Source organism: Myotis lucifugus, unplaced genomic scaffold, assembly GCF_000147115.1.
Source record: "Myotis lucifugus unplaced genomic scaffold, Myoluc2.0 scaffold_146, whole genome shotgun sequence".
NCBI lineage: Eukaryota > Metazoa > Chordata > Mammalia > Chiroptera > Vespertilionidae > Myotis > Myotis lucifugus.
Window position 1 is genome coordinate 3102213 of NW_005871194.1, and position 11045 is coordinate 3113257.

The window sequence follows — 11045 nt, forward strand, 5'->3', positions numbered from 1 at the left end:
AATTTTAAAAAGGACGTTCTGACACATTCTACAACATGGATGACTCTTGAGAACATAAGCAAGTCACAAAACAGACAAATACTGGATGATCTTACTTGTATGAGGTAACAAGAGTGGTCAAATTCATCAAGACACAAAGTAGAATGGTGGTTGCCAAGGGTTTGGGGAGGAGAGAAGGAGAAAGTTGTTTAATGGATATAGAATTTCTGTTTTGCAAGATAAAAAGAATTCACAATGTGAATTTACATAACACTAGTGAGCTGTACTCTTAAAAAATGGTTAAAATGATAAATTTTATGTGTATTTTACAATTAAGTTGTTTAAAAAATAGTATAGCCCTAGCTGGTTTGGCTCAGTGCATAGAACGTCAGCCTGTAGACCAAAGGGTCCCAGTTCGATTCCGGTCAAGGGCGGCCTCAATCCCCAATAGGCAGGAGGCAGCCAAACAATGATTCTCTCTCATCACTGATGTTTCTATCTCTCTCTCCCTCTCCCTTCCTCTCTGAAATCAAGAAAAATATTTTTTAAAAAATAAGTAGTATAGGAGACCCCGACTACTGAATTAGAAGATCTATGTGCATAGATGCTGCTTCATGTTGACAAAAACAGAAAGAAAGGTATTGAAGAACAGGTACCAAACTTAATATTATCTCCTGGAATACTACTTTTGGAAGGGATGTGTGTATTTTGGGATAGGGAGGGAAAATATTAACTTTTGGTACTGCTTGACTTCTTAAAGTGTGTGTGTTCATTACTGGCATATATTCTTAATTGAGTACAGTCAGAAAACAATCTACAAGCTAAAGTCATTAGGGTCTCAGTTGGGAATATGTACATTGACGATGAAGACAAATGCCCGCTAGAGCTCTGAGGATCCTGTAACTTGCACGCTCTGATCACAGAAAGGCATACTTCTTTTGGATACTGATGAACCAAGTGAGTGTTCATGTCTTGATGACACTAATGTTAGTTATTCAAGTCTAGACAACGTGTTTATGAATCATGATCCTAATTGAGTGACCACCTACAAAGAAAATGTTCATTTAGATAGACTCTGCTTGAAAGTTATCAAAAGACAGATTCGACAAAGCAAGCCAGGGCAGTGGTTGGCTCAAGTTTGGTCCCTCATGTGACTAACACTAAGAGGAGCTGCCAGGATTGGCTCCCACAATGAGTCTTCACTTGCCCCACAGGGCAAAGAAGAAACGTAATGAGACTTAATTGAGCAATGACCAAAGCAGGCTATTGAAATGCTATTTATAACTTTCTAAACAACTCAGGTACTAGCCAATCAGAGACTGACTTTGCAAATAGTTTCAAGGAAAGATGCTAAACATTAGGAAAATGGGTGTCTCTGGGGACTATATAAAAGGCCAGATGTAGAAGGTGCAACCAAAACTCAGAAACTTCTCTAAACAACACACCTCTCAACCCAACTCCTGACACCATGGCCTGCTGTCAAACTAGTTTCTGTGGATTTCCCAGCTGCTCCTGTGGGACCTGTGGCCCCAGCTGCTGCCAGCCGACCTGCTGCCAGACCAGCTGTTGCCAGCCAACCTGCTGCCAGACCAGCTGCTGTGGGACCGGCTGTGGCACTGGCTGTGGCACTGGCTGTGGCCAGGATTGTGGCTGTGGAGGTGTGAGCTGCCGCACCAGGTGGTGCCGCCCTGACTGCCGCGTGGAGGACACCTGCCTGCCCCCCTGCTGTGTGGTGAGCTGCACGCCCCCAACCTGCTGCCAGCTGCACCATGCCCAGGCCGCCTGCTGCCGCCCATCCTACTGTGGACAGTCCTGCTGCCGCCCAGCCTGCTGCTGCTACTGCTGTGAGCCCACCTGCTAAAAGGAAGGTTGCTGATTACTTAAGAATGAAAGGAGCAACTCAGGAAAACTGCCTTGATCTCTGAAGAAGTGTTCAACTTTACTTGGATGCTATGTATCTCGATGTTTCTAAGCCGCTCAGAAATCACAAGTCTTAGGCCCCTCTTGAGTGTGCTGAATTCTCCCACTGAAAACATGTATTAACCAGTGTCAGATCAATGACAGCTCTGTCCTCCTCCCTATTTCGTGATCCCCACACATTTTCAGACCTGCTTTCTCCTTCAATACCCTGTTAATTTAAAATAAAATGTTTACTTGTGCTAAGCAAACTGAGTAATTTTCTTCCATCATTTAGCTTGTCCACCTTCAGCTGAAATTCAAGAGAAGTGGATGTGCACTTTGATAATAATCGTAAGGCATAAACAAAAAGTCTAAACCAGAAAAATACAAGTTATATTATGCTTTCACCCACCAGTTAATGAGATGTCCATGCATTAAATAATACTTGCAGTTATCCAAAAACTTACATGCTCCAAATCTATTATGATTAGGTCTAAACTAATAAGGCCACTTTTAACTAAAATGTTCAGGTTGATCAAAGCTATGGGATTTCTACCTAGATGTACTTCTACGACTTTTAATCTCCTTCCCTTTAATCTACTAGATGTTCTCCTTCATGTATGCCTAATAGCTAAAGAAATTGTAATCCCGACTAAATAGATTTGAAAGTATCTACCAGATGCTATCAGACACTATTTTCCAAGAGCATTTAGGTTTTAATTCCTATGCCTTACCCTAATATATTCTTCCCACTGACCCCCAAATTGATCTCTACGCTTCAACTCCCAACACTCCCCTCCATTATAAGTATGTATAAGGTGCATCACTGGTCTAAACGAAATTAGAATAAACAGATATGTAGATAGCCACTGAGTTCCACCAGCACCACATGTCAGACACATGTATCAGAAAAATTAAACAACTATATATTTTGCACTTTGCAATCCAATTTGAAAGATGTTCTCTTAAAAAGTTAGCACAAATCTAGACCCAAAATATCTTTTACCAATTCATTTTTAAGTAATTTGAGTGCAGCATACAAAATAGAACATGACAAAATATCAGACACTTTAAGCCGTCTTTTCCAAATTATTTACAAGCTCCCAGCACTTACCTCTACCATTTAATTAGTAGCAGAATAAAGTAAGTGGCAGTATATTCTTCAAAATGTCACAACTCCCAGATGCTTTTCCTGAGCCTTGGTTCAACTATCAAATGCAGAAAAAAATTTCAGCATTTCCTTGTCTCCTTTGACAATAACAAGGACTCCTTCATGAGAGGTACTAAGCTTGAAAGTTCTATTCAATCATTGAGTGGTACAGGCACCCATGAATCATGCCTTTTACTCCTCCCATTCAAAATCATATTCAACAGACACTGAGATACTACCAGTGGGTAAGCCCTCCACCAGACACTTTTATATATACTATGTCATTTGGTTCACACGAGAAGATTTTTGGCCGGAAACACAAATAATATTTGCACATTTCAAATTGGTGAAAAGGAACTATAATGGGAATCTGACTTGATGTTGGGAGTAAATTACTTGGAAACTAAATTATGCATGGCAGAAGGCATGCTTTCAACTCAGTGGTTGTCCTGATGTCCTAAATTCAAGAGAATTTAGTCTATACATCCAGAGGCAAAAAAATAATAGTTTTTTTTAAAGGAGCACAATTATCCTTAGCCCTAGAGGTCTGGACAGAGTGTCATGTGGAATAAATACCTCTATAAAGCACGTGTGTTGACATGGACAAAAATAGGAGGACTCTGAAAACCACAAACCTATTCCAAAGAGCAAAAGACCGATCCGAGGAGTCCAAATAAACTATAAAACAAAGTAATTTCTAAACTGCTGCTCATAATGTGTCATAAGTATTTATGTGTAAGCCAATCAGAGGCCCACTGAGGAGCAAATTTAAACAAAAACAAGGAAGATATGTTAAAAACTGTATAAATACCAGCTGGTCAGAATATATAAAAGGCCCAACATAGCAGTCACCACCAAACCTCCAAGCAACCCAACTCCTGACACCATGGCCTGCTGTCAAACTAGTTTCTGTGGATTTCCCAGCTGCTCCTGTGGGACCTGTGGCCCCAGCTGCTGCCAGCCGACCTGCTGCCAGACCAGCTGCTGCCAGCCAACCTGCTGCCAGACCAGCTGCGGTGGGACCGGCTGTGGCACTGGCTGTGGCCAGGATTGTGGCTGTGGAGGTGTGAGCTGCCGCACCAGGTGGTGCCGCCCTGACTGCCGCGTGGAGGACACCTGCCTGCCCCCCTGCTGTGTGGTGAGCTGCACGCCCCCAACCTGCTGCCAGCTGCACCATGCCCAGGCCGCCTGCTGCCGCCCATCCTACTGTGGACAGTCCTGCTGCCGCCCAGCCTGCTGCTGCTACTGCTGCGAGCCCACCTGCTAAAAAGCCAACTTGCTGATTTTTAACTGCCCAGGACACAGTATCTGAATAATGTCTCCTCAACAACCCGTGGGGCACTAACAAGTTCTCAGACTTCTATTTGGGTTTCTGTTATGGGCTCTTATGGGGACTATCAAGTTGATGAGTTCTATCAGATTCCACTCTACAATGAATACCTTGACTCTCCACTGCGGATGCAGAAGTGCTGTGAGCCCACCTGCTGACCATCAAATTGCTTTGGATCTACTATTCCCAATTTTCCCACAGGATTGAAAATTGCTGCCATATTGTGGATTTTATCCTTGAGAGCTGTCCACAAGTCTATTTTTCCCCTGCTTTGTGATCTATTTTTAGCTTCTATTTACCTAAAAAAAATTTTCAACATTAAAGGCACCAAAGTATAGCCAAGCGACATTCCTCAGATGTCACCAGAGAGAATGGAAGCTCTTCACCCAACATTCAGCTTCTAAGAAGACTTTCCCATATTTCAAAATCTGATTCCACCCCTTTTGGGGGGATTATAACGATCTTTCCTGTTGGCTATTTTAATTATACCTGTGATACAGTGTCTTCTGTCATTTCTTAATAAATGTTATATACTGGGCAAAGAAATCATGGTCAGTGTCTCCACTTGTACATAACTGCTTATAGTTCAAGAATGTCCACTTGTAAGAAATACACTTGTTTCTTTTTAAAAAGAGACTGAAGCCATATGTAGTGTACTCATTCAATAAAAATGCATTGACCGCCACTTCAATGAAGTGATTATGGAAATCAGAAAGATGAAATATTAATTCTTATCCTGGAGGGCCTTACTATCCAGAAAGAAAAAGAATGTGTGAAAATAGCTACATACAGTGTGATGAGAAAAACTATATTTTCTTAGCAGTTCATAGAAAAAAAAAAACTCCCTCTACCTTAGGGATAGATGCTTTTGTGACCAAGATGCCTCAACAGTTCAACTTAAAATAGGTTCATCCACATGGGATATGCATGTTGGCAACCCCAAAAGCTTAAGAAAAGGGCATTAAACATTACACATGAGACAAAGAGAAATATTTCCTATTGCAGAAAGGGAGGAGAGAAAAGAAGAAAGAGAGGCCATGAATATTACTCTGTGATCCCTCCACATTAAGCTGTCACACTCACACAATCTGTGGGTGGTCAACTGCCCTATGTAAGGAGCTGAGTTTCATGTCTGGGTTGATTCAAGGGAATGACAGCCCAGGAGCTAGACCAGCCGTGGGCAAACTACGGCCTGCGGGCTGGATCCGGCCCATTTGAAATTAATAAAACTAAAAAAAAAAAAAGACCGTACTCTTTTATGTAATGATGTTTACTCTGAATTTATATTAGTTCACACAAACACTCCATCCATGCTTTTGTTCCGGCCTTCCGGTCCAGTTTAAGAACCCATTGTGGCCCTCGAGTCAAAAAGTTTGCCCACCCCTGACGGAGCGAGGGCAATGGCAGGAAAGTAAGGCCCCAGGAACCTTCAGAAACTGTGGAGAGGCTTTGGGTGGACCCTGCAGTGGAAAGTAGCATCACTTCAGGACCAGCAAGAGCTACGCTGGGGGCAGCATTAGGGAAGACTTCCCAAGGGAGGTGATGTTTGAAGAGGGCCTTGAGATCATTCTAAATGGAACAAAAAGAATTTAAAAAAAAAAAAAAGGCCAACCTACACACCAAAGCAATGAGAACACCAAAAGGTAGCAAAATGTTGGTGGAGCAACAGGAACTCTCACTCATTGCTGGTGGAAAGGCAAAATGGTGCAGCCACTCTGGAAGACAGTTGGGTTGTTTCTTACAAAACGTAGACTTAATGTACAGTGTAGCAATTGTGCTCCTCAGTATTTCAACCCTAATAAGTTGAAAGCTTATGTCCATGCAAAAACCTGCAAATGAATGTTTACAGAAGCTTTATTTGTAATTGCCAAAAATTGGTAGCCACCAAAATGTCCCTCCATAGGTGAACGGATAAGCAAACTTTGGTATATCTATTCGATAGATATCACTATTCTGTGATAAAGAGAAATGATTTCTCAAACCACAAATGGGTATGGAAGAATCTTAAATGCCTATTGTTTAACGTAAGAAGCCAATCTGAAAAGACTTCATACTATATGAACCAACTGTATGACATTCTGAAAAGGGCAAAACTATAGAGACAATAAAAGTTGCCAACATGTCATGCCTGCTATTCCCTGCAGATGCCTGTAGTATAATACTATATGTAAGCTTATGAATTTAAAAAATAAATGATAGAAATAGAGAGATATGGCCCTGGCCTATGAAATCTAAACGGAAGTCAGCTGTGAATTTCCTTTATTGATAAAAGGAACACGCATTACTGGAGCTCCCACTTCCTCTTCACCCTGACGCTTCTTCAACATATACTACTTTAACCCACTTACTGATAACCTGAAGAAGTCAGTACCACTGTGAACTCAGACCTCTCAAGAAAATATTTAAATCACGCCCAGCAGTAAAGAACCCCAGCCAGCTGAGGTCCTGGCTGAGGGTAAAGAAAACATGAAATGGGTAGTGGGAGAAGAGAGTTAAGTATTAATTATAGCCCTGTAACCAATTAGAAAAAAAAAGGATTACAGAAACGATGAAAATTTTTCTATGTATATTTTCCTGGTTATTTTCTTCTCTTTTTTCCTTCCCTTGTTTAATGTCATATGCTGTACCACAAGCTAAGTAAACTTCATATGGACCTAACTGCATTTAATACTTACATCAGTCCTGTGAAATAGATATTTTTTTTCAATGAGTAAATTAAGTCTAAAGGAGGTTCAATGAATTGAAATCAGGGTTTCAAAGAGATATCTGCACAGCTCATAAGTAAAAACTAAATATGACTCCAACTCGGACTCCAAAACTCATGAAGAAACAATGAAATGTAGGGACTGGAAGGAAAGAACCGTGTGGGCAGGTTCGGCTGGCTGAAAGATGGCTATTTGGAAGCTGTGGGTTTCAGAATAAGTTCCTCTTGATGCCAGTTGTTAAGTTATTATCTCGCAGCTCCACACCCGCCCTCCATACTCAGCTTTGTGATGCCTCCATGGTGCTCTGCAAACCCTGCGAGAGCTTTGCCAGCTGCTCCATGTCAGGTTCTGCCACTAGAGGGTGACAGAGGGAAACGACAAAGCTGGAGGAGGAAGGAGGGACTTGTTTCTTCCTCTGTGCTTCCTTCTGTTTAATCAGGGCTTCCTGTACGCTACGGGGTCCCAGGATGATCGCCCCAGTAACACTTCTTCATACAGCAGCTCCAGGTCTGGGGATAAGTTGATACATTGCCAAAAAACCACCTGCTGCAGGTCTCCCTGGCTTTCCATAGCAACACCTAAAGTTTGCTGTTTTCTCAACACTCACCACTGCGCCTGCCTCAGTCACAGCAGCACCAACCAGCCAGTTCTCTGGAAAACGCCTGAGTTCCAGCCCCACAGGGCAATCCCCTAGCTCAGTGTTCAGCAAACTCATTAGTCAACAGAGCCAAATATCAACAGTACGACGATTGAAATTTCTTTTGAGAGCCAAATTTTTTAAACTTAAACTATATAGGTAGGTACATTGTTATTAACTTAATTAGGGTACTCCTAAGGCTTAGGAAGAGCCACACTCAAGGGGCCAAAGAGCCGCATGTGGCTCACGAGCCGCAGTTTGCTGACCGCGGCGCTAGCTAAATTCCTAAGTTTTAATTCCTTCCCTCTTCCCTTTAAAGAAACTCTCGCTCTTAGGGCTTTCTGCATTTCCTACATTTATGATAATCTCAGGGTTCTCTTTTTTATCTTTTTAGTTAGTTACCTAGCTAACAACCTAGTTTAAAAGTCTCTGTATAAAATTCACTCCGTTCAAATAATGGGTATGGCTCTTGTCTCGGGACTGGACCCTAACTATGAAACTCTTACTGCCTTTTAAAAGTCAGATTATTTCATGAGCCACTGTTCAGACTTTTCACTCACTCCCTTTAATCACAGCAGCTGATTACCAAGGGGGGAAATTAGTCCCTGAGCTTTGGAGGTGGCAGCCAAAGCATGACAACATTTTAGGCCTGATAGAAGCTGGCTGAGGAACTGGAAACACGACTCAGCACCATTTAGCTTTGTACTTAAGAAAGTTCCATTTCCATTAAAGACCGTCCATGTAAAATGAGCTGTGCCAGCAAAATCCGACAGCAGATGGTGTGTGTTTTTTGTTAACTACTGACTTAGCCCCCAAACCATAACTCTGACTTAAGAAACCTGCTTGCCATCATCATTATTCAAATTTTATTGAGCATCTACTTTCTCAACCAGGCTCATTTAAATGAACACATATATTTACACCTTATTTAACTGGGTATAAGTCTCTGCTACTACCTGCATATCCTATAGCTTACAATAAATAAAACATGAGGTTTAAACTGGAAGCGTAAGATCCCCAAGAGAAAGAGGCAACACGTCCAGCCAGCAGGAGCCAGGCTAAGCTCGCATGTGCCCCGTGAGTTTACATGCTGTGAGACCCGCCCTGGCATGTTGGAATGGGAACATATATGTCCAAGTGATGCAGCACCCAGGGGTCACCCCCGTTGGGTCACATACACCTACGAAACTATAGCCAATATCAGCTGTCCTCAAGGGGCAAACCAGCACTACTTTTATTTGAAAGAAATCCAGTTGAGAGTAGTTTTCAGCGCCGGCTCGTGCACTATCACCACACCCTGGAAAAAATGTCCCGATGCAACTGTAGGAGGTCCCCAAAGTCTGCCGTTCTACCTAAACCCGGAGTCCTCTGCCCGCACGCTCAGCCAGGGCACTTCCTGCCATGAAAGCATTGATGTCGGTGGCAGTCCTGATACCAGCCTTCCTTCTCCCCGTGTGTGTATATCATAAAGGAGTTCACCAGAAATTTAAAAGGTGGTGCAATTCAGGAAATAAAGACCAAGTGTGTTTACTTACAGGCATGTTTATTAGGATGACAAACTGAAAAGGTCCCTGTGTCCTGCTTTTGTGAGGGGATGAAGCGCTTAAGGAAACGGAGTGCCTTGAAGTGTGTAACCTCCCAACACGGACATGCCTGCTGATGCGGAGGTGCCGTCATGGGAGGTTTTCCTGACAGCAGCCCCGAAATCCGCCGAGTTGTTGGGAGATGGATGTTGGTAAGTCACACAGAGGATCACGACACACTGTGACTCACACACATAAAAGTGACCTTTGATCTCAGTCAGGAACTTAGCAGTAAGGACATTTTTATGAGTGTACTGGAGAGTCACAAATCTTCAGCCCTGCTCCCTCTCACGGGCTTCAGGCTCCTCACCCTCTGCAGGCCCCACACCGGACTCATCGTGAGACCCTCCCCTACTACCCTAGATGGCAGCTTTGGGGCTCAGGTCCCCTCACTTGAGTAAACCTGACACCTAAGCATGGTCCTTGGCCACTCTCCTGATCAGCATGATATACCATCTCTACTTACAAAAATGCCTCCTAACTCTCCCGCCTCTGACCCATTCATCAACCGCTGGCATCCCCGTTCATCTGCTCACCTGCACCACTTCCTTGTTATGCCTGTTTCCCTCTGGCCCCGCTGCAGTTCCTTTTCCATGGAATATAACTCACATCTTACCACTCCCTGCCATAAATCATCCAGTGGATTCTCAATGCCCTGAGAATAAGCTGAATTCTGCAGAACTGCCTACACATCCATACCTGTCCTGGCACCTGCCCACCTCCTTGACCTCAGCCTCCTATCGCACTCCTTCCCTTTCACATACTCCAGCCACCTGGCAAAGACTGTCCCTGACCACCCGAACCGAAGCAGACATGCTCCCTGAGGGGCACTACCCCCCCCCTTTACTCTCTGTCACTTTACTCTGTATTATTTTCTTTTGGGACTTGTCACTGTCTGAAGTTCTTATTCATTTGTTTGCTTTTTTTCTGTCTCATCCAGGAGAATGAGCACCCTGACAACAAGGACCTTAACTGACCTGTTTATTTCTATATGCTTAGCACCCAGCATGGGGTGCTAAGAGCGTGAAATCACACACAGGGGCTAAGAGCGTGGAATCGGCTTTGCTTCAAATACCAGCTCCATCCCTTAGTCACTCGTTACTTAGCCTCTCTGCACCTCAAGTTCCTCATCTGTGAAATGGCAAAGGCAGTAAGTAACACTACGAACATCACAAGGCTGTGGTGAGAAATGTGTAATATGTATAAAGCACCCAGCACAAGACCTAATACTTAGTAAGTGATGATAATGATGACAATGATGATGATGGGCCTCCATTCAAAAACTACAGTCATCTTTCTAAAATACAAACCCACTCATGTCCCATACGCATTCAAAACCCTTTCAGTAATGCTCATTGCCAACAGGATGTCTTTCACAATCATGAGTGTGGCACACTACACGCAGTCGAAGTTCTTTCCACCGTGGCACTAGCCCACCTTTCCAATGCCGCCTCCCATCATTCTCCTCCGACACCTCCCAAACAGAGCCCCAGAATCTGTGCCTTCGCCAACCAACACTTCTGCCATCCCAGGAATATACCATAGCAGTTTGCTTCTCTGTTTTACTTGCTTCCGCATCCACACAAATGTTTTCTTTTCATAAAGTTCTCCCCAAATCTTTCAGGCCGTGACCTCAGCTCTAAATTCCCACTTCTTACCTAGAAAACCTGAATGCACAACCCTGTGTTGTCATCAGCAGTTTACTGCTCTGGGTTTTCTTCTCTGTGACTTCCTCAAAGACCAAAACCTATCTGCTCCTTTT

The 11045-nt window shown here is 43.3% G+C and overlaps 2 protein-coding genes across 2 annotated transcripts; both read left to right on the forward strand.

The window, feature by feature from the left end:
- Window positions 1–1447: 1447 nt before the first annotated feature.
- LOC106698200 (keratin-associated protein 9-3-like) lies at window positions 1448–1840 on the forward strand. Its single transcript, XM_014461049.2, has one exon. It carries the CDS (start codon window positions 1448–1450, stop codon window positions 1838–1840), a length of 393 nt encoding a protein of 130 aa, XP_014316535.1.
- Window positions 1841–3914: 2074 nt separating this feature from the next.
- On the forward strand, window positions 3915–4295 carry LOC102436370 (keratin-associated protein 9-3-like). The gene has a single exon (XM_006094955.1). It carries the CDS (start codon window positions 3915–3917, stop codon window positions 4293–4295), a length of 381 nt encoding a protein of 126 aa, XP_006095017.1.
- Window positions 4296–11045: the final 6750 nt, after the last annotated feature.

What these genes read in the sequence shown, in the direction of transcription:
- LOC102436370 (XM_006094955.1), top strand. Translation starts at nt 3,915, where the DNA reads ATGGCCTGCTGTCAAACTAGTTTCTGTGGATTTCCCAGCTGCTCCTGT.
- LOC106698200 (XM_014461049.2), top strand. Translation starts at nt 1,448, where the DNA reads ATGGCCTGCTGTCAAACTAGTTTCTGTGGATTTCCCAGCTGCTCCTGT.